The sequence below is a fragment of the Desmodus rotundus genome, chromosome 4 (genome assembly GCF_022682495.2).
Source record: "Desmodus rotundus isolate HL8 chromosome 4, HLdesRot8A.1, whole genome shotgun sequence".
NCBI classification, from domain to species: domain Eukaryota; kingdom Metazoa; phylum Chordata; class Mammalia; order Chiroptera; family Phyllostomidae; genus Desmodus; species Desmodus rotundus.
This window is the reverse complement of record NC_071390.1, coordinates 10,405,520-10,433,407: the sequence shown is the minus strand read 5'-3', so window position 1 is coordinate 10,433,407 and position 27,888 is coordinate 10,405,520. Positions and strand designations below refer to the sequence as shown.

Genomic DNA, 27,888 nt, shown 5'->3' with positions numbered 1-27,888 from the left:
GAATTCAAGGTGCTCTGTGCTCTTCTGGACCTACAGCTTCAATAGTGAGTGGCGTCCTTTTGAAGAAAACTGCTGAACATTTTATAGCAAGGTGACTTCACGAGTAAAAATCTTCAAGAAGATTTTATGTGATTTTTAAAAATCAACTTAGATGTTTGGAATTTGGATTGCTCCTCTCTTATTCTTTGGCACATCAACAGGTAAGACTCATAACTTATAATAAATTCCTTAAAAATGAGTATATTCATGTCCAAAATGTAATTGACTTGGACTTTGAAATACGGGTTCGGTTTATATCGTGATTCATTTGTCATAAAGTTATCTGAGGAAAATGCATCGATTTTGTAATACTGCATGAATCTGAAGAGCAATTGTGAAGCATCTATTTCCAATAATATCGAAGTTTCCAGGTAGTCTTGTGCTTGGCCCCCTGATCTGCTACTTACTGGCCTTGGTCAAGTAACGTACCCATTGAAGTCTCAATTTCTTCACTTCCAAGATGGATATGTGACAGTAAATGAGAAAATGCATATTTCTGATTTCACGACCTGACTCACAGTAGATGCTCAATACATGTTGGAATGAATGAATGAATGAATGAATGAAGTGGTTAATGCTGACTGGAACTTCCACATTAATTTTTTTCCATTTGCGTCATGATTTTTGAGAAGGAATATTGGTCTGTGGACATTTCTCACACATGAACTCAATATTCATTGGCTTGTGGTCTTTATGTTGCGGACTGCTTACACATTGACTATGTGCTAGTCATTGGTGGTGTTTGTTCTTACCACCAAGTTCAGTATTGTACCTATCCTCCCTTATATTGGCCATTAAGTAATTGGCCCAATTTCAACTTGTTAATTTTATAGCAAACGTTATTTTTTTTTTCCTAAGGGGCTTTAATACCTATGATGTTGATCAATCTCCTGCATCACATCTAGTTTCTTCTAAATTATGACCTCTTTACAGTATTTCCTCATGAAAAAATATCATGGTAACCAATAACCCTGGTAGGTGACAAACATAAGACACAACAACATTAATAACAATCATTTCAAAATCCAAACTCTCTTCCATAGACTGGATAGTATAGTTGAGAACTTAGGGGTAAAGCCAGGAAATGAAAAAAATAAAGGCAGCTGGACTTTCTGGGAAAAACTGCAGGTTGTATTAGAAAGGCAAGATCCAAATGTGAAATCATCGCTCCAGATCAGAGCTGGATATATGCATGCTTCAAAAGAAAAAACAGAATGGATTGCAGGCAGGAGATGTATTGGTGAGAAGCTGCACTAGGGATATGTTGAAGGAGGCACCTTTATACTTCCAACAAGAGAAAAACAAAGGCAACCAGAGAAACCAGGAAAACAAAACTGGCACAAGAAAGCCATGATTCAAATATGGAGCAAACTAAAATGACATTGACCTTGAGCAATCCACATATAAGATAACTCATGTGAATATCCTCCTTTGAAGGGATTGGAATCTGAGCAACGGACGTGCAGAGAAGGAAATGTAATTATAGCATGCTAGCTGGCTCCGGAAGGAAAAATATTTATCTAGTCATAATCATATAAATTCTGTTTATTTATTTGTGGAGTCAGCCTACAGACAAAACATGGAAGACTTCCTTATGACTACAGAACAAAGCCTGCGTGTTCTCCATGTTGACGGTGTGAAAGCAGAATTGCAGCTGACACACCCGGGAGGGTGAAAGGGAGGACAAGAGGGAGAGGCAGCCGCACTTTCAAGTTCATGTTGCAAAGGTAGAGAGTCAGGTTATAGGAACATGAGGTATGGATTACTTAAACTGAAGACTACTATTTAAGTTTGCAGCGGAAGTCAATAAATGAGCTGAAAACAGTGTTATCAAAAATGAGCTAAAAACTATCGCGGGAGGAACACTTGAGACAAAGTGGAGAGCAGGACAGGCTGGCTGTTGAGCTCTTGTTCCTCAGCTTCAAGCCAGCTGCTGCTTTGCTGGCACTGGGACAGGGTGCTCATTTCAGCCATGGCCCCCAGAGACACTGTCAATAAGGACCCTAGGGGGACGTGGGTATTCCTGTGGGGAGAAGGCAGGTCTTCCTTCCTGTTTGCTCCTGGTTCTGGTCTATGTTTTTCCATCAATGACTTTTCACTCCAACACAGCCACTCCAGTAGCAGGCGTTGGTTCTACTGTACAACTTCTCTGATACTCCCTGAACCAGACTCACAGCGCCCACTCAGTGATGCCAGCCATAGTGAGCTAGCACCCCTCCTCAGGGGCCCAAACCCCAGTTCTGGAGAACCAGTACCCTCCCCCCCACCTAGCAGCCCTCTCCTCAAGTTTCCACATTTGAATAACTCAGCCTCTTCCATGTCTTCTGCCAGCCTTGGAGCTACTAGCTTCTCCCTGCAGTTACTCCCTCCTAGCTACTTACAAGGACCCTGTTGTCCTCAGTCCTCCAAACCCTGAGTCATAGCCATCATTATATTAGACCACACAGTTAAAACAACTGGTGTAGATTCATTCATAGCCATCATTATATTAGACCGCACAGTTAAAACAACTGGTGTGGATTCATTCATAGCCATCATTATATTAGACCGCACAGTTAAAACAACTGTTGTGAATTCTGTCTCTTGCCCTGATTTTGGCTGAATAGGTGGGTCAAATCCTCATTTATTATTGCAACAAGTTAGTAGATCGTTGTGACTAAGTCTGGTAAATTAATTGCAACTTGGTTGTGTCAGCACATTATATGGACATGGGGAGACCACAGGAACTGCATATGTTTTAAGTGGTTGGCTCTGGGAAAAGGGCTGGGTTTGGGGGTGGGCAGGGGAGGTTGCTCATTTGCACAATTGTTTTAAATATTTTAAAATTAAATAATTTTAATTTTCCATTCTTCCTCTTTACATTTATGTGGAATCTCATTCTTGAGAATGTGAGATCTCCTAAAATTAAGTTAAAAGTTGGTGGATCTGAGAGTCAAAGGCTTATTTAGTATTTTTTATTAAGTGATAAAAAATCCTCAAATTCAAGTCTTCAAACAGCTCTAACAAAAACTCACAAATGATCATAAAGTAAATAGATGATAATAAATGTAATAAATAATTCAATCACAAAGTGGATAAATAATTATAAATTATAATTGTAATTGAATAAATTGATCCATCCCTCCACAAAACAGCCTGAAATGAAGTATTTGTTTTTGAGTATTAAATGAATGAAAACAAAAGGTTGGCGTGGTAGAATAAGTTAGTCAGTGACTGACAGACACAATGAAGACTGAGTTTCCCCAAAGCCTCTCTTTTAGGGGTTAGTAAAGTGAGCTCCAGAAAGAAGGAATTCGGCTCAAGCTGAATGAAACTTTGCTCTCATTTACACTCTCAAGAAACGTGCATTAGACGTCTAGGCTCTGGGGACAGAGATCCCTTTGACCGAGCGCTTTCAGCCCAACAAGCAAAGGTAGCAGCTCAGCATCTCATTTTGCCTTGTGTTTCAGGCCTGATCCCAAGGGCTTCCCATGTCATAGGCCACTCGGCCCACATGACAAGGCTGTAAGGCAAGAGTTATGACCCTCGTTTCACAGAGGAGGAAAATGAGACTCAAAAGAAGGTTAAATAATCACCCAAAGCCAGGAGTGTCTGATTCCAAAGCCCGTACTCTCTCACCTGCCGCATTGCGATCTCCAAGGTCATGGTCATAAATGGAGGGGAGGGAGCAGTTTTTGAAGAGATGCTCCCTGAGACAGACTTGTTTGACTTACGGACTGATTTTAATTAACCTTCAGAGTGGGAAACACAGCCCCTCCGTGGGCCTGGTTCCCACTCCACCTCCACTCCATGTTCCTGTTGCAGGAAAAGAAGTTTGCTATGACCGGGTGGGGTGCTTTAAAGATGGTTTACCATGGACCGGGACTCTGTCAAGGCAGTTCGCTGGCTTGCCCTGGTCCCCCGAGGAAATAAACACCCGCTTCCTGCTCTACACGAGACACAACCCCAGGACCTCTCAGGTAACCTAACCTGCTGCCTTCCTGATAGATTATTCTAAAATAGAAGCTGGAGCCACAGACATAGACAACAGATGTGGTAACCTATTCTGGCATACACTATTGATTGCAAGAAAGTACATTTCTTTTTACAATTGTGAGCCAGATAGTCTTCTTATATTATTTGTCCTAGTATTTAAATATGAAAATGTCTCTGAATATGTTGTTTCATATGAGGTAAATCTGGCATTTTGTCCAGTGAATATACTGACAGCCTTCCACAGGTAAGCCTGGGATCTAGCCACAGCACCTGTTCTGGACTCGTACTGAATGGAGTAAGCAGCACACTGTCCTAAGTGTATTGTATTAGGGGAACAGGGTATATAAACAAATACCTTTATTGCAACATGAACTGTGGTCTGCGATCTAAGCTCCGAGAACACAGTGAGGAAGGGCTGCCCTTCCCCTGGGGGTGGAGGTGGTAACCAGGAAAGGCTTTGAAGGGGACTCACACATTGGACGTGTGTCCTGAGGGTGAGCAAGGCTCTTATATGGAGACGCAGACAGGGGGACGACAAAGAAAGTGACATGGACAAATCCGGGTTTGGGGACAGAAAGGAAGTCCTCAAAGGTAGAGTGAGTTAGCAAAGCAGACAGAAACAAGTCACGTCCCTGCTTCCCGTGGAGTTCTGATTTCACCCTCAGAGCCAGGAGGCCCTACTGAGAGTTTTTGAAGAGGCTGTAGGACAGTTACCCTGGCTGAGTGGAGTGTACCCTCCGAAAGCCTGGAGGTGACAGTCAGACCCCTCAGTACTGTGCTGTCCAGCCCAGTAGACACTGGCTGCATGCGGTTATTAAAATTAAATTAAATTAAAAATTCAGTTCATCAGCTACATCAGCGACTGTCAGCCGATGTGCCCCATGAATTTTTAAAACACGCAGTACCTGACTATTTAGTCAGGGGCACTGACCTCTTTTCCCTGAGTTAGTGGAATGAAAAAAATGACAGCAGCAACACAACAATAGCCATCCAGTGTGAATGAGTCAAAATTACACCTATTTTTTGTCACATCAGCAAAACACATATTCTTTTTGGTATGCCACAGAACTTTAGTCATTAGTTTATGTGTGCCATGAGAAGAAAAAAGTTGAAACCACTGAGCGACAGCGCCACATTTTCAGTCTCTAACAGCCAGGCACGGCTAGTGGCGACCAGTTAGGCCGCTGCACACACAGCGTGTTCCGCGATCACAGGGCGCCCTATTGCACCACGAGGAGTGGAATGCTGTAGGGCAGTGGTGCATCAGGGATGGGGCACTAGCCCGGGCCGAGACCCGACTGGGAGTGTGACAGCAGACAACTGACATGATCGACATCATAAACTGCCCCGGGACTTCACACATGAGTGATTGGAAGACTAATGACCCTCTCGCCTGAATATTCAGGGTAAAAGAGAATGAGTTACATTGCGGACAGGTGAGGTTTGGGCAAGCTTTTGGAGATTTCAGTGTTACTGCTTAGGGGCCAGTGCAGAGATGGAGAAATGGATTCAAAGCCTTTGACCCAGAGGTGAGAGTTGAAACCTAAAGAACACTGGCAGTCTCAGGGCAGAGGAAAAGCAGGAGACTAGGCCCCGGGGAGCATCTGAATTTAGGGAGCAGGAGGGAAAGGGGTCAGAGAAGGAGCACTCCTCACAGCGAGATCGTTTTCAGTCTGGGCCCGCATCTACAACCCTGAGGCTTGCGTCCCATCGGACCCATCACACGCAGGGCCGGCCTCACCGGCCAAGGCAGCCTTCGCTCTGCCTGCGCATCCTACAACATAATCCGCGCTGTAGCTGTCTGCTTAGCAGACACATGCGTGCATCTGCGCACGACTCTTCACTGAAAGTCACCACCTGCTCGGTAGGTGACAACTCTATCAACAGCAAAGAAGAGTTCTCATTGTGAGTACAGAGAAACTTACGAAGAAAATGTTATCAAAGCTTCAATGTTTATTTACTACTCAGTTTTAAAAAGAAATGAAGTTCTGATAGAGGCTATACTGTGGATGCCCCATGTAAACATTTTGCTAAATTAAATAAACCAGACACGAAGGGACAAACACTGTATGATTTCAGTTGGATGGGGTTCCTCCAATGACCGAATTCATAGAGACAGAAAGTAGGAGGGTAACCCCTAGGGGTGAGGGGCAGAGCTCCATGGGGGTTGGTGTTTAACAACACAGAATTTCACTCTGGGATGATGGACAGCTTCTGCAGAGGGATGGCGGTCATGGGTGCTCAACATTGGGACTAATTGATGCTACTGAATTGCACGTGTAAAAATGGTTTATATGGTAACTTTTGGGGAATGGAAAAAATACAATAAAAATTTTTTTAACATTTATGTTATATATATTTTACCATAATTTCTAAAAGATAGAGAATCTAGTTGAATACAAATATTTGGAGTGCCTTTGTCGGTTTAGGAGTTTCTGGGTATGTGTCCATTCAGGACTAACTGTATCTCCTGCTCTTGACCCCCAGTCCTCATAGGACTCACTGGTCCTTCATGCTTCTGCACAGTGACCATGCACTTGAACCTTGTAGAGCACAGGCACTAGCACAGAAGATGATGAAGACTAGTCTTAAGGTGAGGCTGGGCCTCACAGGCAATGAAGAGAACATCAGAAACCACTACTTTCCTAATAAAACGACCATAAAAGCATCATTCCTCGGGTCTCCTCCACTCCTTTCCATTGGAAAGAATCACATGTGACAAACTAGATTGGTACCTGGATTTTGCAGCGCATATAAGCCAGAGAGTTTGTTGCTACAGTGGGGTCTTTTTTTTTTTTGAAAAATGACAAAATAACTTTAATTAATAATTCACACATTCTTAACATATGTAAAATAATTTAATTATACTATCATTTGGAGCATTATTAAACAATTTTGTATTATCTTTAGATTACTGGGCCCCCCAAAATGTAATTCTGTTGGCTCCTTATCAAACTCAAGAGATTAGACAAGAAGTTAAGTCTTACCAAATTTAATACACTTTAATTCTTATCATGTAAAAGTTGCCCATTAAGCACTGAGAGCATACAGGTGTTATTTTGTTACAGCGTTTTTTAACAACAGCTAGGACATAGGATGGACTCAAGGTGTTCTACTAAAAAGCAGAAAGGATCGCCCTAGGTTTGGCCCAAGTGCTGTACAGCATGACTTGACTGCCTTTGTTTATGAGAAAGCAGGCGTGAACATGCAAAGGTTTAACATCCTCTTTTCCCAGAAGGAGGAATTGTCAGGGGGCGGGGCATGGCACAATGGACTTGCTCTTCTGACAGTCAGAGGTCTTCACATCACCTTTCTGCAAGAATAAAATGACCCACTTCCCCCTGGAATCCATGACTCTTTAATCCAGAGTGGCTCGTGCAGACAGTAGGGGTGATGCACATTTTGCATAATTATGGTAGTTTCTGTTCCTGTAGCCATTGTCCAGGCTGGAACATACTTAAGTGGTGACTATTTTTGACATACTGGAAATGAGGTCACCTGTGAAGGGCTCAGCAGTTGTAGAATGGGTTGATCTCATACCAACTGGGCTCCATGACACGTCAAAGATAAGAATGTTCGGAGGAAAGGCCCGAGCACCCTGCTAACCGTCGATGCTTTAAGTAGCCCTTTCTCTGGATAACCTGTTCTGTTCTGCCACCTTTTTTAGTTTCTCTCCTTGTGGCAGCAGAATCCCAGCTGCCTTGTTTTGATCCCACGATGTTTGGAATTTCCCGTTGTCTAGGTCCGTATGCCATCTGAAGGGGGTGCCAGATGGAATGAAAAGTGAACAAAATGTTTTCCTACCTCCCTCCTTTATTAAATTCCTCAGTGGCTCTCGTGACAGTGGAGGATGCTCCGATCCCACAATATTTGTCTGATTGCCACTTGCTTAGGATTCCCCTTCTTCCAACTCTTCCCTTGACAGGGAAAGACTAAACAAATTTTTCTACTAAATTCCTCCCTGAAATAGGCTTTTTGGGTGTGGAAACGGGAATATAGTAGGTGTTTAGGGGGCTGCAGCTGGAGCTGAACTGGACATCTGGGTTCTTTTAGACGCTAGACGGACACATGTTTTACCCTTGGATTCCATTACTTGGTAGATACACGCTTCCGGCAGAGCCTGCGTACAGTTGACTTTATTACCTGCCTCGGCAGATCCCACACCTGGTCTGGGCCCCATCAGTGGAGAACACTGTGGTCCCATCACAGCTTGAGAGCCCGGTGGTTGGGCGCGTGTTTGCACCCCACTCAGCACTCATTAGCTACAGACGTTTGGACAAGTGCCTCGGCGCCTGTCATTGCGCCCTTTCCCGATTTGTTAAATTGGTACCTACCTCACTGTGTTGTGAAGGTTAAATGGGCTCCCCTATAAAGTTCTTCAAACAATTCCTGACACACAGACTGATAGAGTGTCAGCTCTATTGTAATTACCATGTAAACCAGCGTCTGATTCTTACAACTGTTTACAGTCTCAGAGACCCTTTAGCCAGCAAGTTGTGTGATTAATGGCATAACACCGTTAGGACGGGCAGCTGGTGACAGGCTGTTTGTTTAAATTTCACAGGTGTCTCAGTGCGCGGCTTTTTGATGATAGGATTCACTGTTGTCACACTTACTATTTGCTAATTATTATTTTTTGTCTTAGTGAATTGCTTGTCCTTGTGCCTTTTAATCTTCCTCTTAATAACAAAATCATAGTATTCCAAAGTCTTTTGAGAGTTTGGTTATAAAACCAAGGCCACAGAATATAAGAAAGACAACAGACTATTTAATGCAATCACATAAAATTGTCTTTCATATGCTGCTGTCTTTCGTGTGGCAAAATTCTAACCTGTATTCCTCACTCATAAAGTGGGGTGTACAGTCTACTTTAGTAACATGCCACCCTAGTAACATACTTCTAAGTCTCAGATAAAACAATTCCCGTGAATTACATTGGCAAGTGAGAAGTACTGCACAAAATTGGGTTTACTGAGGTTCCGACTGAAACCGACCCAGCTTCGGAAACATTGCCTCAAAACCAACCTTACTGCCTGTCCTCCTGATTAAATTTGTATATTGCATTTTGTAGTGTATTAATAACTTTTTTGTACTTTTGCAATATGCATTAGAGACTATTTCTTCGGTAAAAAATGTATGGAAAGAGGTTGTTAAAAATTAAATTTAGTGGAATATTTTCTAGCAGATTTAGAATAATTCTACTAAATATTAAATAACTGAATTGTTCCTTCACCTTCATCTCTTTTCACTTGAAACAGGAGATCAGTGCCGTTAATTACCTCACTATCCAAGACTCACACTTCAGCACAGACAAGATGACGCGTATCAACATACCTGGATGGAAGTCGGATGGACAATGGCAGCGAGACATGTGCAACGTACGACGGGAGCAAACGCTTCTTTAGTGGGAAAGTCCATGTTGAATGTGGATGCGCTGTGCCGGGCGTCAGCGCAGATTCGCGAACCCCCCATTCAGTTATTCACGCTGTCCATGCATGCTCCAAAGCCTGCAGCGAATGATCCACTTCCCACTTACTTTCACTTGTTACAAATTACATAAATTATAACGGGAGCATATTTTTAAATTACTATTTGATCATCCTCACTTTTCACACACACACAAAAATGAGTGGTAGGGTCAATATCTTGTTTAATTTAAGGGACAGAGATTTCTAAGTTCACTTCAAGAAATTAAGTTTCCTTTCTTATACTGAAGACTAAATACACCGCTAACATAGCGAGCACTTACTTACAAGGCCCCAGGGGTGTGGTAGAATCGGGTCGTCTGAATTCATACCGTGGGTCTACCGACTGGCCCGGTGACCACAGGCAAGTCAATTAACCTAGCTGTGCCTCAGTTTCCTTATCTCCAAGTGAGGACAGAATAAGTTCACGCATATAAAAGGGTTCGGAGAAGGCCTGGCGTGTAGTACGCTCTGCTGCCTGTGTTGTTTCTTACTATGGAGTCGATTATTCAGGCACTTTGGTTTTCTTTCATCCTTGTTTCTTTACCACTTGAACTAACCCTGTGCACCAGGTGCTGCTGAACGTGGAAGATGTGAACTGCATCAACGTAGACTGGATTAACGGCTCTCTGGAATACATCCACGCCGTAAGCAATCTCCGCGTGGCGGGAGCCGAGGTGGCCTATTTTATTGATGTTCTCCTGGTAAGAAGAGTTATTATTTTTAAATTAGATTTAACTGGTTTTACATCATGACACCAAGAATTTGGGGGACGTTTAGGTTCTTTTTATTAGCTTACACAAGCACTGAACACGTGACATAGTAAGCTTTCACATGTGGGAGCCAGAAAAGGGAAGTAACTTCTTGTGCAAGTGCCTGTGGTTATACAAAGCGCCACATGGTGGCAGTGTTCCTTCACAGGCTCCTCACCAAAGGCTTCCCCTGTCCTTCCCCCCTTCAAGGTTATTACTTTGATCTGCCTATAGGACCATCGCTGTTAGTTTTCATCCCATTGTAAACCTATCCTTAATTATTGTTAACTATTTCCAGCTTATGAATGCTACTTGTTTAGAACGGGAAGTGCATTTTCTTACAGAAATTAGGTTTGATGGTGGTGAATTAGGTCTGTAGGAGAGTCCAGGCACAAACTCTTTATCCTATACATTTTACATACACATATAAATGTATGTGTAAAATAGATTTTGCTATTTTATAAGGGATATACCCAGAGGCACTTAAAAATTTCCAAATGCTCTACCCTTATAGAAAGTAATTTCCTACCATAAAATGCAGCCAAGTAAAATCTAAAGATTTATGACGCTTTCAGATTTTTAAGAGGGTTCACCCATTTATTCAACAAGTATTTTGCCTTGTGCTGGCTGTGAGCCCGGCACTATTCTGGGGACTGAAGGTACACGGTGAATGGCACAGCATGTCTGCTCTGACAGGCTGTAGGCACAGTGATATGAGCAAATCCAAGGCAATGGGACGAGAGGGACCTGATCGGCAGCTTAGGTGGGAGGCCAGAGACAGTGATGCCAGAACTTGGAGCACAGACAAGAAACAGCCTGGAGAAGAATCAGAGAGCCCAATGCTCCTCCCTGCCCCCCCAACACGTGTCAACCTGCCCCTGCGCATCTCTCCCTGCCCCCACACTCTCCTTCTGCCCCCGTCTGTCAGGGGAGAGTAGATCCTAAGGAGGCAGCTAGAGTCGGTCTTCATTTATACAAAGAATACAATTGAATTCATCTCCTCTTCAGAGAAAAACCAGCCGTAAGTTCTTGTGAGCTTCTGTGTTGACCCCGGGGTCTTCATCAATCCACGGGCCCCTCTAGGTCCCACGTTGTCCCAGACGTCTGTGATACCCTCCTTAAACTGCAGGAGGCAGCCGCGGGGGAGGCGGCTAACAGCAGGTGTGAGTTGCCTTTGACCTGTGCTGGGCCAGAAGGGTTGAGTCTCCAGAAGGATGTGCATGGGCTGGAAGCCACAGATCTGTCCCTGGGCGGTTGTCCTGCACCCAAGGACCATGAGGTCCCTTCACACAGGGGGAGGGCCTCTGACGGAAGGCATGCCACCAGGCCTGCCTGATGCACTGTCCTTCCACCAGACAAGGATACGGGTGGACATGGGGGTCGCTTTGTCACTTTGCCTGTCCCCATCCTATATGTGAGAGGGAGAAACATGCCGGCTCCTTTCTTATGTTAAGCATATTTAAGCCATTCTGCCTGCTCTTTTAAATATATTTGTTCTGTTTTTCTTCTTTAAAAAACCCATCAGAAACAGTTTGGATATTCCCCTTCTAAAGTGCACTTGATTGGCCACAGCTTGGGAGCTCATCTGGCGGGGGAAGCTGGGTCAAGGACCCCAGGCCTTGGAAGAATAACTGGTGAGTCGGGCCTTGAATTTTTGTACCTACTTTTTTTACACACAACATTAAGTATCTGAACATCAAATAAAGCACCAGAAGCAAGTATAAAATAGGAGGGAATGTGACTCACCTAAACCAAAAGACGGACGTGCTTGCAGAGCAAGAGTGTGCAGATCCACGTTCAAGGGCGTTCACTGCTGCGTTGTCTGTGCTGGCGAAGTAATGGAAACCAGGTGATGGCCACCTGGAGGGGATGATTGAAAGAATTATGACACACCCCAGGCTTTGCAGTTCCACTACCCAGACACAAAGAAAGAGTCAGAGCCCCACCGATGGTGCCGGAGGCATGTCCGTGACGCATCTGGGTCATAGCTCACTCAGGACGCGCCAGCAGTATGGAACTGGCGTGTTTAAGGCCGGTGCACATGCTGTTCCTACTGCCAAAATGTTTACTATTACCCCCATGTATACTGTTAAGTGTAAAAAGAAGTTGCAAAGTAAAGCATACACTGTGAATTAGGCTTTTGAGAATGATAATTAATCATACCCCTTCCCTGCATTCTGACTTCCGAGATAATTGAGTCAGATGGATAGAGATAAAAGTATCAGCTCTGCCATTGACCGGCTGGGCTGGCCCCTCCCTCCTCTGCATCCCCCACTAACAGTCAGCCCACAGGTCCCATGTCTCCTTCACCCATCTGTGCCTCTCCAGGCCCTGGCCACTGTCCCGGGCCTTCTCTATCTCTTGCCTGGACTTTGGCTGTCATGGCTGGTGCCCCCAGCCCAGTCTTCCCAAGAACTTCCAGGCTCGTCATCTCTCTGAACACAGGCCGGGTCTCTCCGCTGCTGGAGACTTCCCACTGCCTAAAGCTTCTTAGCTTGTCCTATAAACACTTCACGTTTCCTCGTGTTTTTTTCCTATTTCTGTGCCTCTGCCCGTGCTCTTCATCCTCACCCTAAACATCCACCGTTTGTCCTCCAAGACTCACCTCAAACGTGTCCTCCTCAGGCACAGTTTATTCTCTGAGCTTCCCAGACTCTTGGAAATATGCCTCTTATTATACTTGAAAATACAAATGTTGTATCGCATGGTCTTATCATTTTCATGTGCCTGTTATTTTCAATAGACGTTGAACTACTTAGAGAGCCTCTCTTACTCCGCCCCCACCCCAGGCCAGGCACGTAGTGGGTGTACACACATATGCTTTAAATTCAAATTTCAATTAAAAATATTTTTTATAGAAAGAGTAAAGAATTTCAAGTTGCATTCAAAATATTTTGCCTCTGCAATCTCTTGATATAACAGAGTCTCCTCCTGCTCAAGGCTTCCTCGTTTCCCAGCTGTCTGACCCCAACTTCAACCCAGCCCATCACTGTCATTCCTGTTTAGGATAATTAAATGCTGTTTTTATTCCGAAGTCACTGGGTGGCAAAAGTCCCCCTTTTCTCTAAGTTTTCAAGTTCTCTAAGTTTTCAAGCTGAAGGTAGACCCTCACGGGGCCTACGCAGCTGGTAGGGCATTTCAACCATAAGTTAAAGGGAAGAATGTTGCCCTACATGCATTACGAATTCATACCGGGTTACAATAAATTCATGAAGATTTGTCTCTCTTAATTCTTATCTCAAAAATCAGATACCATATAGCTCCAATTTTTTCCTGCCAAGTGAATTATCCTGTTGAGTAAATAGAAAACAATAAAATTTTAAAGTCTCCCGGAACATCCAAATAATTTACATAATTTGGATGTTGCAATCTATATTCTTTCTAGGTGGTTAGATTTCGAAAAACTCATGTCCCCTGAGTAACAAAAGAACTGAGACCTCAAGAAAGATCTTAACTTTATAGTAAAACTAGTTTAGAACAACATTGACTTGGTAGATTTTAAGACATGGGTAAGTCTCTACGTCTATGGTAATTATATCTGGTGGGAATTATCATGGATCACTGACTATAAATGACGATAGCTTGGGGGTTACTCAGCTGATTCATGTTTCTTTTTTAATCGGTAAACAACATCCGTGCTTTTCCTAGTTGAGAGGAGATTAACCCCTCTATGCTGACACACACATGCGCTCAAATCCACACACACTAATAAACACAGGTCCCAAATGGTTATGCTCTAGCCCCTGCCACATAGTAAGTCCTTCAGGAAGAATTGCTGACTGTGTCAATGAGTGGACATGTGAACGGGTATCTTACCTGTATTTTACTAGACATTTGAATAGGAGACAATGGGCTGAGCATCTGGGCTCTTGGTCCGTTTTGCCTCTAATACTTGGTGACCTTGTCGAGTCACCTCACTTCTCCGGGCTTCGGAATATAATGAAGTAGGAGTAAGTGAGCGTGAGCTAAGGACTAAAATTAGATTTTTAACTATCATTTTAACTATGTGGCTTTGTAGATTCATCTCTACATTCTGAAGAGCTGCTGTGTTTTATTCTTATTTATTATTTATTTTGCATGCAGATGCTCTCTCAAGGTCATCTCCAACCCTGACCTTAATTGTCCACATGGTATTCCATGGACAGACCTAGACAAGCCACTTTGGTTTTTCTGACTTTGTTGGCTGTTGGGCGTTGTCTAGACCCACATTCTTACCTGTGCGCAGGAATCTGCCATTACGATACACACAGACCCTGCATTTGTACCAGGTCTCTCCAGAAGGTATGCAGCCATGCAATAGGAAAACTAGAGACATTCACTGAAGAAGATATAAGATACAAGAAACATTGTACATAGGGCAATGACATCTCAGTGCTCTTCAAAGTAGGCACCTTGGGCCTCACACAGTTCAGGTCACCGTCAGCTGCCCAGTCATATTTTCCTGAATCTCATCTATGGTCTGAAATCTCTTCCCTTTCAAAGGTGATTTTAATTTTGGGAAAAGCCAGAAGTCACAGGGCACCAAATCTAGGCTGTAGTGGGGCTGAATCACCTGAGTGATTTGATGTTTTGCCAAAAAACTCTTCACGAAATGTGATGCATGAGTGGGTACATTGTCGTGATGAAGCTGCCAATCACCAGTTGCCCATAGCTGCGGCCTTCGGAATCATCCGCATAGTTTCCATGGAGGAATGTTCAAGCTTAACACAAAATTCTATGCAGATTCAGTCAGCCATTTTGAATGTGACGGCCACACAGTACACATGCTCACTCAATGGCGTCTACTGCCCCCACTGACTAGTACAGTGAGGTTGTCATTGTTAGCACGTGCATCCCAGTCCGCTCTCCTTGGCTGTCAGGTTACAATGATGTCTCACAAACCATTCCTGTTATATTAACAATGGCTGGACCTCTTCAGGACAGACCTCGGGTACTCAGTTTATGTAGGTGTACTGTGTCCTGGGTGGTGTTGGACCTATGCAAAGCAGGTAGAAAAGAATGCCTTGCCTTCACCGTCTACCCTTCCACAATAGCAACACCGTCAGTGTGCTCTAGAGTAGAACAGGGCTCGGTTTAACAGTCATCACGCTTTTTCCTAGGGTTGGACCCGGCCGGGCCATATTTCCACAACACTCCCAACGAGGTCAGGCTGGACCCCTCGGACGCCGACCTCGTCGATGTTATTCACACCAATGCAGTTCGCTTCCTCTTTGAGTTTGGTAAGTTGTTACCACAGACAGAAACTACACTAACGCAAAGAGGAGATTTCAGGAGCATTCATCCTGCTTTTCCTCTGTTTCAGGTGCCGGCACTATTAACGCCTGTGGACACCTTGACTTTTACCCAAACGGAGGGAAACATATGCCAGGATGTGACGACCTAATTACACCTTTATTTACGTTTAATTTCAATGCTTACAAGAAAGGTAAATACCTTCTGAAATGGGAAGGCTGCTGTTACACATTCACTCAGCTCCCCCCTTGGACAGGATCAACATCCTTTTGTATATAATATAGTATAATATAATATAAAAATATAATTTAGACCAAACTTTAGAGTCCCATTCTTGGAGCTCCCCCCAGTTGTGAGATCTGCAAGGTCAGCATCCACGTCTAGTTGCTTTTGGATACTCAGGGCCTAACAGCATGTCTAGCATACTGTAGTCACTCGGTATAAACAAGGAGGGTTCCTTCATTCAACAACTATGTATCGGGTGCTTTCTAGGTGCCAGGCATTGTCCTAGGAACAGCAGGTATAGGAATGAAAGGAAGAGACAAAAATCTTTTTCTGACGAAGCTAATACTCTAATTTGCTAGAAAAACAGTAACAGAATAAATGTTAAGGAAACGAAATAAAGCCTGGAATGGGGCTGCGATGTGTTGCTGAGCATGGGGTGGGTGAGGCGGAGAAAGGAGATTTTGGATAGGGTGGCTGGGAAGTCCTTACTGGGAAGATTACCTGCAGTAGTTAACCTTGTGGACAGCTGGGGGAAAGGCATTCCAGGCCGAGGGGTGGAGGTAGCAAGTGCAAAGGCTGGGGTAGGAGCCTGCCTGGGAGGTCCATGGCCGTCAGGAGCCTGCTGTGGCTTGAGCACAGTGAAAAAGAGGAGAGTAGTAGGGCGTGAGGTTAGAAAAGGAGCAGTGAGGGAGGGAGACAGTAGAGGGCCTCCAGGATGCTAGCGAAGACCCCAGCTTGTGCTCTAGGGGGCGGGAGGCATGGGGGGATTTTGAGCGGAAGAGGGAAGTGGTTTGACTTACTTTTTAACAGAAACACACTGGATCACAAATTAAATTAAGCATAAATTAAACAAATAATGTTTAACCTTTTATAGTGGTTTCTAATAATAATAATAATAATAATAATAATAATATCATCCCTATAGGGCACTTAGTTAAAAGGCACCAAAAAGTTATTATTTGGGAATTCCATTCCTCCCCATCTCTATATATCATCATGTAAATAATAAAATTTATTACATATAACATATAATGATATATAATAATGTATGATGATATGATAACAAGTATCTGGATGATTTAAATATCTCACCACAGAATCCTGTGTAGTCAGAATATCTAGGTATCATAATTATTTGATCTTCTATGTGGCTGATGTAGCGGACAGGCATGCAAACCATGTCATTGAGAGGAGCTCAAATTTCTTCTCCCCTAGAGATGAATTACAAAAGTTTTAGTATCTGTTCTCAGAGAGGAAATGGGATTAAAAGTATCTGTTTGAAGTAACTACTTTAAAAAATCAGAATGTACAGATACTCGAAATCAGGATTAAAGCCAGCCCCACCTAGTACTGATAAGCAGTATTTGTTCAGAAAAGGTCCATATAAAACTTACTTCTCTCATTTTCCATGTTGTAATTTGAAATCCTTCCCATTAGGATAAAATATGGATCATAAGGCTGCTTTATATAACTGTAGTAAGTGCGATACACAGAGCATTTGAACTTCTGTGAAGAATTAATTCAAGTAAAATGTGCATTTGTCATAAGCTATCATTTTGAGACATTAGATTTTCTACAACTTTATTGGATTAAAAACACATTTACCAATCATGTTAGGTCTTTAAGTGAGTTTTAAGACCACAAGATATTCCATTTTACATTATACGTATTACTAAAAGGTCATTACTTTTAAAATTCAGAGTTTCCTATATTCTAATGAACCATCTTGTCTAAATCACAATTAATTATGAATATAAGTCTGTACATAAAGAGACCTTACATAAAAGAAGTCCCCATTAAAAAAAGATAATGCCAATTACTGCATTTGTGAAACTTTGCTGTCTCGGTCACCAACTGCATGAGAAACCATAGTGTTTAAAACATCAATGGTTTTGTGCCCAGGGTTCTGAGGCTCAGGATTCAGGTCGAGCTCTGCAGAGGCACTTTGCCACGTGTCCACTGGGGTTACTCATGGGAGGGAACCAGCTGGGGCCTGGGCAGGGTGGGAAGGCCCAAGGTGGCCTCCCACATCTGGGGTCTTGGTACCTGTTCTCATCTCTAAGTTATTATCCTTCAGGGCCTCCCTCCCCAGCCAGTTAACCTGGATTTTTTAACCTGGAGGCTGGGTTCCAAAAGAGCAAGAATGGATTCTAGAAAGTCACTTAAGACCAAGACAAGGCCCTAGAACCGGCACAGTGTCAGTTCTTCCACTTCCTATTGGTCGAATCAAGTCACGAGACTAGCCTGCAAGCCAGGAGGGTGAAAATATGGGCTCCATCTCCTGAAGGGAGGATGGCAACATGTGTTGCAGATGGACCAGGGTCTGGAAAGGAGTGCTTCACTGGAGGCTGCTGTCAGAGAATGATGACGCACCACCCCCTACACTGAAACCAAAATCTAGTTTCTCAAAGATCAGCCGAGCAGTGCGGGCCATTGGACCAACGGTTCATGCTGTACAGTGAAATGTTATGTGAGGTGAAGAGAGCACGTCTTCAAATACACACGTGAACTTAGATCTATCTTATTAACTATTGCGATAATCCTCATACCGGTGGCAATAATGTTATGCCTGACAATGACAAAACTAATCTGTCTGTAGCATCCTTCATAACACCTCCCACCTGTCACACCTGGAAGCTCAGCGGAAGGTCTGCACTGGTTAACATTGCCGGCTGTGTGTGTTTGAGCAGGAGGGAGTCTGGTCCTTCCTGCGGAGACAGAGAGACAAGAGTAATTGGTCTAAGGAGATGCTCTGTGCGCAGAGATACTACAAGCTCTGAGTGCAAAGCCAGAGATCCGGGAAGTTTGGAGGGTGTTAGTGTCAGAGCACCAAGTGCTCTACATTTGCACTGTTTCTGTGCCCTGCCTGAATGTCCCTGTAGATTCACACAGAGAATCCTGTGGCACAGAGGAAACGCTATGTAATATTGACACATGTGTAACATCCAGGTCTCTAGACCCAGGTCAAGACAGTGCCACTGAAAGTTACTTATTTAAAGAAGTGGTTCATACTCTCCGTTACCAGTTAACCCGTTCATTGCTACCAGTTAATTGCAAATTGTTTTCACAGAAATGGCTTCCTTCTTTGATTGCAACCACGCCCGAAGCCATCGCTTTTATATGGAAAGCATTCTCAACCCGGATGCATTTATTGCTTATCCTTGTAGATCCTACGAATCTTTTAAAGCCGTAAGTAAAGCATTTTGCAGTGGAATTTAATTAGCAAGCCATTTTTTGAGGCATGCTCAGCCAACTAAAAATTAGGGCTTTGAGTTTGTGGTTAAAAAAAACAAAGGGCATCCGCCACTTTGAGAAGTAGTAAATTCTGTACCGAGGACTGAGCAGCAGCTGAGGGTGCCGAAAGGCGTCAGTGAGTAAACCAACTATTTGTATTCTGGTTGTGTCAGCTCTTTTGAACATTATATCCAATTTTTCTTTTTTGGCCATTTGTTATGCAGTAATTAGATGCTATTGTGTAACTGAAATAAGCCCAGGGCAAAAAATTGTCTATGTATATATTTTAAATGTCATCTTCAAAAATGCCCCAAGAAAGCTGAACCAATCAATAGCTACACCCAAACATGTTACGATTCACTTGGAACATTCAAATTATTTTATTAAAATTTAATTATTTATACAGAGCAGAACTAAGGCACAGATAGCTCACAGGAGTTCCACACAGATCAATATGTGACAAAATACCAAATTTGATTTCACTTGAGTCATAAAGCCCGCAGTGCCAGCTCTGAGCTGAGCATATTTTTCATTTGGTTATCACTATGAAAACGAGAAAGAAAATCTATTTTGTAGTTGGAAGTGAGGTAGAGGAATTCTAACGCAGAGGTTACACCGGAACAAAGGAGCCAGTTTAGGAAGAAGCTGCTGACTTCCGTTTCAGCTGCCTGCCCCCCCCACCCCACCATGAAATAGCACCAGCGCACTCCCCCCTAGGAATTTCCCCATCCCAAATTCTTACGTTTCTTATATAAACTTGCTTCTGAAAGCTCAAGGTAAGGTTGGTGTTAGGGTTTAACTCAGCACCTTCTCAGACTGCTAGTGTCTGATGTTAATAAAAGCACAATTATAATCTAATGCTTGTGTCTGCTTTTTGGCTGACCAGTGACAGCAGCTGGAGCCCGGGAGGGGATTGCCCTCTGGCTTTACTCTCAATATGGCAGGCCAGTCTCACTGAGATGCAAATGTTTTGGCTCCAGAGACTAAGCAGCACATCATTCATTCATTTTCCTGGGATGTGAGAAAAAACCTACGCTCCTGAAGCTAGCACCCCATACCCCTGGGCCTGAGCCCGCGCCTACCCCTCAGGGGACGTCACCTTCATCACTTCCAAGATGGCGCCACCTCCCCCGCGTCCCTCACGCTCAATCCCAGGTCCGCTCGCACCACCTCATCCACCCTGCCAACCAGCCCAGGGACCCACTGCGCCACGGCGCCAAGATGGCGCCCGGCCATGGGACCGGAGCGACTAGCTTTTCCGATCACTTAAAATGGCGACCGCGGGGCGGGTCTTCGGGGGGTGGGGCCACCGGGCGTGGGGCGCACAGGATAGAACAGTGCCTGGCACATGGTAGGTGCTCGGGAAATGTGAGCCATTATTTTTTTTCTTAGAATTTTTCTTTGTTAAAAATGAAGATTTAAATGGGATGTTTTACTATAGTTCTAGCCCAGATATACAGATAAATCTAAAATTGCTAATACTCAAAGAATACCACCAAAGATTTTTTAAAGTTAACATCTTATTAGTTTTGCTTTAGATTTTAAAACATACAAATAAAATTAAAGAATTTAAGTACCCTACATTTCCTCACTATCTCCCCAAAGCAGCATTTGATGTGAATCAGATATATATCAAATAAATAGTATCATACTATAAGGATCTTTCTGGGTTTGCTTTTTTTTTTAATTTTATAAATTTGAAATCTACATTGATGTATGTAGATCTATATATTTATTTTGTAGGAATTGGCCACAATTTATTTATTCATTCCCCCACAAATGTGCATTTTGATGGTTTTCAGTTGTTTGTTATCAAAAGCAATTTGGCAATAAACACCTCTGCATGTCTCCTTAGTACATGGGTGGAAGTTTCGTGGTGATATATACCGGTAATAGAAGGGAGATTGTCGAAGCGTATGTGCATTTCCATCTTTATTATACATTACCAAGTGGCTGTCTGCAATTTCCGTGAATTTATATTCCCATCAGAAGCAATTGAGAATCCCCCACTCAATGTCCTCACCAGTACTTGAATTTGCCAATTGTTTGAATTTGCAAATCTGCCGAGTATGAAATTGCACGTTGTTTTAATTAGCACACCCCTGACAACTAGCAAGACTGAACGTCTTCTTACACAGTATTGTCTATCTGAGTTTCCTTTTCTGCGTGGGTCGTCTAGTCTCGTTGCTTACCCGTTTCTCTAAAAGGCCGTTTTTCTTTTTCTGTCAGTTTTTGTCTTATTTTGTTTTGTTTTTAAAACAAGCAGGGTAGCCTGTTGGGCCACTTAGTCATTTTTAAATGCGTATACTTCAGTTAAATTCCAACAATTTATTATTGTTTAATACTATATCATAAGTTTATCGAAAGACATTTCTAATTACATTTCTGATTACCTCTTGCTTTCTGTCACCAGGGAAATTGCTTCCATTGTCCCAAAGAAGGCTGCCCGACGATGGGTCACTTTGCTGACAGATTTCACCTCAAAAATAGGAAGCCTAATAGATCCTATTATTTTTTAAACACTGGGCCTCTTTCCCCATTTGCCCGTAAGTATTATAACTAAGTTCTATTGTAATGCTTTAAGGTACTTATCTTTTAAATTTTGACAGTTTTTCCTGAAGGCCTACTAAGTAAGTGGGCAGTGGGCCGGACTTTGAGGATGCGGAGAGGAACAACTGGGTAAGTTTAGGCTCACGGAGGAGAGGGAGGTAAAAAAAAATCTCTGCTTCAGTCAACCTTGTGGTAGCAGACGGAGGAGGAACTTCCACACCCAGGCCAGGGGCGCCTCCTGAGAGAGAGTGATTTCTGAACTGACTCCTGAAAGGCTACAGGCAGGAGCAGGAAATGGGGAGCTGTTGGCAGAAGGAACTGCCTGGAGGAATTGCCTGGAGGTCAGAGAGAGCTGAGACCAGGAGGGGAGTAATATGAGATGCAGCCAAGGGATAAATGGGTCAAATAATGAAACTGCACCATGAGTCTGTTTCTTCTGGGCTCGTGGAAAAGCACTGAAGGGTATTGCGACTATCAGGCTGTTTTTTTAGAAAAAGCACACTGTTAGTTGCTGCACGGATTAGACGGGCACAAGGTGAGGCAGAGCGACCCGTTAGAACAGTGTTATCTCCCCGCTATGTGAAGTAATGGATGTGCTGGCTAACTTTATTGGGGTCACCATTTCACCGTATCTGTAGTGTATCAAACCATCATGTTATACACTTTAAAATTCCCCACTTTTACATGTAAATTTTATCTCAACGAAGCTGGGAGAAAAAATGAGAAAGTTGTTGCAACAATCCAGGCAGAAAGGTAGAGAGACGTTCAGGGAGCACAAAGGTGGTTGAGAGACGGCAGCAAAAACGAACTTGGTGAATGGATCTGAGGGATGCAGGAGATGGAGAAGTCACGGTGGTTCTGGCTGAGTGGATGGCAGGCCACTTTCTGAACTTGGTAACAAAAGGAAAGGGGCTGGTTTGGAGTAAGTTGATGGGCTCAGTTTCTGACACGCCGGGTTTGTGATGCCTTTAGGACTTGCCCACTGGGCAGTTGGAGATGCGGGGCGCAGCCTCCGGAGATGGCTGTGGTCACAGATGGAGACTGGACAGTCACCCACATTTAGGCAGTAACCAGGGCTGTGAAAGTCAATGGCCTGATCACCCAGGCAAAGTGTCTCCAGCTGAGAAGAGAGAAAGCAGAGAGAGGGGACCCTGCAGAGGAGACGGAGGAACAGGCAGAAGAGGAGATGGCAGAGTCGGTATGGGGCAGTAGTAAAGGAGCCAAGAAAAGAAGATGAGGAGGAAGGGGGTGCAGTCCCAGGTCAAGGGAGAGAGCGGCCCAAAGGGGCGGGTGGGATGAAGCATGCATTTTGCCACTGGTGAGCTTGGGGACAGTGATGTCATTGGAGAAGGGACAGAGAGAGCCTCACTGCTGTGGGGCAGGCGGAGGAAGGAAAGAGAACTCTTTGGCGATGACTACCTCATGAACTGAAAACTCTCTAGTAGGTTTTTTTCCCTTTCCGCTGCTTTTCAAACAACTTTATGAAGAATTCCTTTTTTTTTCAATGTGTTATGAAATAACACAATAACATGCAATAATTATACAATTCAAAATGAAAAATCTGTTTGGCTCTACAATTTTTAAAATGTTACACTTGACCATTTGCAAAGGATTTATCCTGCAGGCAGGTCCGTGCCGACCCAGACCTGTACCGACTGGGCATCCCTAGCACTTAGCCCTTCAGGAGAGGAAGCGGCAACTCGCTTCACCTCTAAAGTGACTGTGACAGCACAGAGCTCCTTGCCCAGTGGGTTTTCTAGATGTTTTCTGGGTCTGTGGTCAAACTCTGGCCTATAAAACACCTGGCTGTGGAAAGGAACACATGCCGCAGAGTCCAGGGAAGTGGACAGAAGAAGACACGCAACTTCCCTTTTAAAAAATCCTAAACTGCCTGGAAAATTATAGAATTTTCTTTGTAAAATATCCTGAAACCATTGACTTGTGGGAAATGGTAATGTGAACATCTATACGTATTTTTAAACGTAGTTTTTCACCAAGTTCACTCAAACTATCAAAAGTTGAATTTTTTTCATGAACGTGAACAGCCCCATTCCCCTTGAACACTGAAAGTTACAAAGTTGCCTTTATGTTAAAATGCTGGGGCTGTTGTGCTTTTCACACATTTTTAACCCTCTATTTTTCTTTCTTTCAAGGCTGGAGGCACAAATTGTCCGTCAGACTCAACGGAAACAATGCCACCCGAGGGAGCATATTTCTCCGTGTAAGAGGAACGACTGGGAGGACGGAGGAGCTGGGGGTGGCCAGGTGGGTGACGGGCTTGGTGAGTGGCTCCATCTTGTCTTTTCCTGTAAAACCACAACCTGTCATGTTACATCTGACTTGCCCTTTTGCTTCCTGATTTCCAGATATAAAATAGAAATCAAGCCACATATTTTCTCCACAGTTCCAGCTACAAACAGAAAGTGTTAGGAAATGATAACATGAAAATGCAGATCTAGATAATAAAGCAAGTAGGAAAAAGATGACAGGCAAGTAAATCAGATATATAGTTATCCTTCAGTCCTTTAAATATTACAAAGTTCGGCATATATTTTTATTTGTGTGGGTTTCAAATGACTTATGAAATAAGGCATTTATATCAATTGCCAAATTTCTAATAAGCTACTGTGGTGGTACCCACAGATACAGGACATGTGTTGGGACAAAGGGACAAATCTCTCAGTAGAGACAGTTACCTGTGTATCTAGGGCTACAGTCCCCTTTCATCTCAAGTTTCCTTTAATCTTTTTCTTTGATCAATTACATATTTCACTTTCATCATTTAATTCTGTGATTCATTTTAGAATTAACATTACACACTAATTAGATGTTACCCCCTGCAAACTGATGAACAGATTAAATGTTTTGCCTCTTTGATTTTCATCACCTTCAAATATTGGGCAGAGGCTTTGTGGTTATCTTCTCATGTGAAGGATGCATTGGATTAATCATTCTGGCAGAGTCTGTATGTTATCTTGCCTTGCGGCACCTGCCTGCAAATGCAGGTTCAGCCAGTGTCGTCTGGATCCTAGTTAATGCCCAGGCCCGGCACCTGTCTGGCCGCGTCTGCTGTGTGTGGCTGTGTTCACCTGCAGCTCTCCCAGGTTTCCCTGACTGCACCGCCCAGCACTGAGTAGATCCCCGCCCTTTCCTCCCTGCCCCTCTTCACCTTTGCTGTTCCTTTGTTCCAAATACCCTTCCCTGGCTTGGCATCTCATTTCGACCTGTTCTTCATGTCTCTGTAGGCCCCCAACACAATCGTGTGCCTGTCACTCTGAGGCCCAGGACACACTGCCCAAGGCTGTGTGGTTGGCGCCCTGCACAAAGGCACCTGTTCTGGGCCAGGGCGGGGATGGGGGCGTATGAATATGCAGTTCCTGCCGCTTTTAGGGCTTGTGAGAATGCTTTGGCATTTCTGTACTTCTGGTGTGTGAAGAAGCTGTTTGTGATGTTCCTAGGTAGTCACCCAATCCTGTTTTAAGAATTATCAAGCATTTTGGGTTCACACTAGATGTTTCATCTTAAAATAAAGTCAGCTAAATAAACTGGTAAGCCAGCCTATGTCTAGTCTTCAGTCAAGCTTCCAGTCTAGACTTGAAACATTTAAATGCCTACTGTGTGCCAGGAATTGTTCTAATTGCTGGGCATATAGACGCGGTGCTACTCTCATGGAGCCTATGCTTCCATTAGAGGAGACAGACAATAAATCATTCAAGGAATAGGGAAACAGCAGGAGTAGGGAAGCTCTAACGCCAGCTTGGATAAAGTACGCCACGTGCCACAGATAATCCAGTTCTCTCTGCTCTCGTGCCATGCCCACCGAAACATCTTTTGATTCCCAATTCTTTTGATAAAGATAAAGAAGGTACCAGAGAAGGACTAGGAGAACATTCTGGTTAATAAAAGGAAGTATTTGTCCATTGCAAACTGATAAACAGTCATGTAGTTATGAATCAGTTTTGGGTGAATTCATCCATTATTGGCAGTATCATCATTTCTCAGTGTCAATAAAATCTGGTTTCTGATACTGCAAAGCTAAGACCCAATCGATCATTATGGAGAACTCATCTAGATAGTGCCTCTCTAGGCCTGCCCCCAAAATCAACTAGTCAAGCTCCCCACTTGCCTCACCCTTCTCTCGAGCTTCAGAACCACACTATTCTGAGAACTCTGGCCAGTGTGAATAGAAAGAACAAATCCCCTGTGAGAAAATGCCAGCAAACGCAACTTTCTCCTCCATGGTGCACTGCAGATGCCTTTCACTCACCGGGGCGACTGCCCGGTACAAGGTTATGAGTCTTACTTTTCTGTTTACAGTGGAACACTTCAGCTGGGAAGGGCTTACACAAAATTAATTGATGCAGATGTTAATGTTGGCAACGTTACAAGCATGGAGTTCATTTGGAAGGAACATTCACTTGGACGTTCTCAGAATAAGTTGGGAGCAGAAATGGTGGTAGATATATCTGGAAAATATGGATATGAGTAAGTATTACTTTTCTCTTTGCATTTTCAAACATGGTTTAAGTTTTCGGAGTGGTATTTGAAACCCATATATAATTGGAAATTTGCGACTAGTATAAAAATTTGTATATTGTGAAATTTTGCAATTAAAGAAAAGAAGCATCATCTAATCAACACTATATTTGCAAAAATGTTTACAAGATGCTAATTATTCATTACTTAAAGGGTCTACCGATGTCTCTCCCCCCTCCCCGGGGTCGTATTAATATCCTTTTTTTTCCCTCTTTACATTGTTCAGATCTACCTTCTGCAGCCAGGACATCAAGGGACCTATGATTTCTCAGACCCTGAAGCCATGCTAATCCCAGATCAGTCTTGATGGAGTTATTTAATGGGAACATGAAACATAACCTCCTTTTAGTTGGTCATCGGACTCCACTTGGCCTTTGTAAATGAGATAGAACAGTACAGTTGTTTTTTTCTGTACAGAATATTTTTCTCAGTGATAAACTTTTATATGTGCCTTAAAAATAGCCTGGACCCTAGGACAGAGGATAGGGCTGTGGCCCATGGAGTTCTAGAAATCAGCAAAACACGGAGCAGTGCTAGAAGTTCCCAGAACGAGAGGGGGTGATGCCGCAGTGTTGCCGTGACCCCCTGGGCAAAAGGGGGGCTCCCTGGCTGAGTGAAGCAGGTTTTGAGTATTTCCAGGTAGAATAATCATTGTTCTAAAATGATGTGAAGAATATTTATTATGTTTTTAAACCTTGCTATGACAAATTATGACTAGAGTTCATGATATATAGATTGTAACCCTGTGGGTTGATAATGTTTACCTGTTAATAATGAAAACTGATGGGAGCACATTAGTATTGCCAAGGTTTTCCTTGGTCTTCAGGGCATATGCGGGGTAACACGGGCTTTGGAGTTTATCTACAGTGTGTACGTCAGTTGGCAATGGGCCCCGAGGATCATCAGCCCCTTCTAGAACCCTCCTGAGGCAGCGGTACTCAACGCCCTGGGCCTTGGAGGCCATGATACAAATTATCTAGCCGGAAGGCAGCATTCATTTGTAAAGCACTTGCCTAAGCCTTTGTGTTCACAATAACAATATTGTTGTATTTAAATGTGTCCATAGTGTTTTTTCTTTCATTTTGCTTCAGTTTCTTCTAATTCAATTGTCCTTATCCAACAAAATAGAACCCCAGGCATGGAAACAGGGGACAGACTGACAGTGACCAGAGAGGAAGAGGGAGGGGACAATGGTGGACAGAAGGGGAAGGGACTAGTCAAAGAACATGTATGAATGACCCACGGACACGGACAAGATTGTGGGAATGGACTGTGGGAGCATGTGGTGGGATGGGCGGAGGAGGCAGAGGGGGGAAAATTGGGACAACCGTAATAGAATAACAATAAAAATGATTTAATTTAAAAAAGGAAATGAAAGGTGACTATTTTATTACCCCGCGTTCTCTCACCGGGCTCAGTGCTGAGCTCACAGCACTGTGCTGTAAATATTGTTGAAAAGAAGTGTTGACAGATACCCTGTGGGGTGGTTCGTGATTCTCCTTGGTGCCTCGCTGCCAACTGAACCTTAGGAAGAGACCCATGGGTGGACATCAGCTTGAGCTGTGGCAGAAAGCAGAGAACCAAGTACGTGGCTCTTTACCATTGGGCAAGAAGGAGACAGAAGACTGATTGGCAGAAGGAAGAAAGAAGATGGGACTCATTTGGCTTGACCTGGCTGAGTGTCCCTCCCCGACGGGCACATCAGCCTGAAACCTAGGCCAGCCAGGACCAGGGTGGCCATGAGCACCCCCACTGGGAGGGTCTGAGCCCTGCTCTGTGGCAGCCCTGCACCCATGCAAGCTGAAGCCCATTCCAACGGGGATGGGGCGAACCTTACCATGACAGCAGCTGACCTGGGCCTGCACTGCTCTCTGCCAGCC

General features: G+C 43.7%; 1 protein-coding gene across 1 annotated transcript; it reads left to right on the top strand.

Moving 5' to 3' along the window:
* Nucleotides 1–17: 17 nt before the first annotated feature.
* Nucleotides 18–27,331, top strand: PNLIPRP3 (pancreatic lipase related protein 3). Its single transcript, XM_024555758.4, has 12 exons — nucleotides 18–200; nucleotides 3,844–3,998; nucleotides 9,273–9,392; nucleotides 10,052–10,183; nucleotides 11,757–11,865; nucleotides 15,331–15,450; nucleotides 15,534–15,656; nucleotides 18,759–18,877; nucleotides 21,336–21,468; nucleotides 23,626–23,737; nucleotides 25,790–25,957; nucleotides 26,235–27,331. Exons 1-12 carry the CDS (start codon nucleotides 152–154, stop codon nucleotides 26,296–26,298), a joined length of 1,404 nt encoding a protein of 467 aa, XP_024411526.2. The 5' UTR covers nucleotides 18–151; the 3' UTR covers nucleotides 26,299–27,331.
* Nucleotides 27,332–27,888: the final 557 nt, after the last annotated feature.

Bases quoted from the DNA above. Each gene is read 5' to 3' on its own strand.
- PNLIPRP3 (XM_024555758.4), top strand. From the start codon at position 152: ATGTTTGGAATTTGGATTGCTCCTCTCTTATTCTTTGGCACATCAACA. The intron at 15,657-18,758 runs GTAAATACCTTC...TTGTTTTCACAG, and splicing joins TTTCAATGCTTACAAGAAAG to AAATGGCTTCCTTCTTTGAT. The intron at 18,878-21,335 runs GTAAGTAAAGCA...TTCTGTCACCAG, and splicing joins CCTACGAATCTTTTAAAGCC to GGAAATTGCTTCCATTGTCC.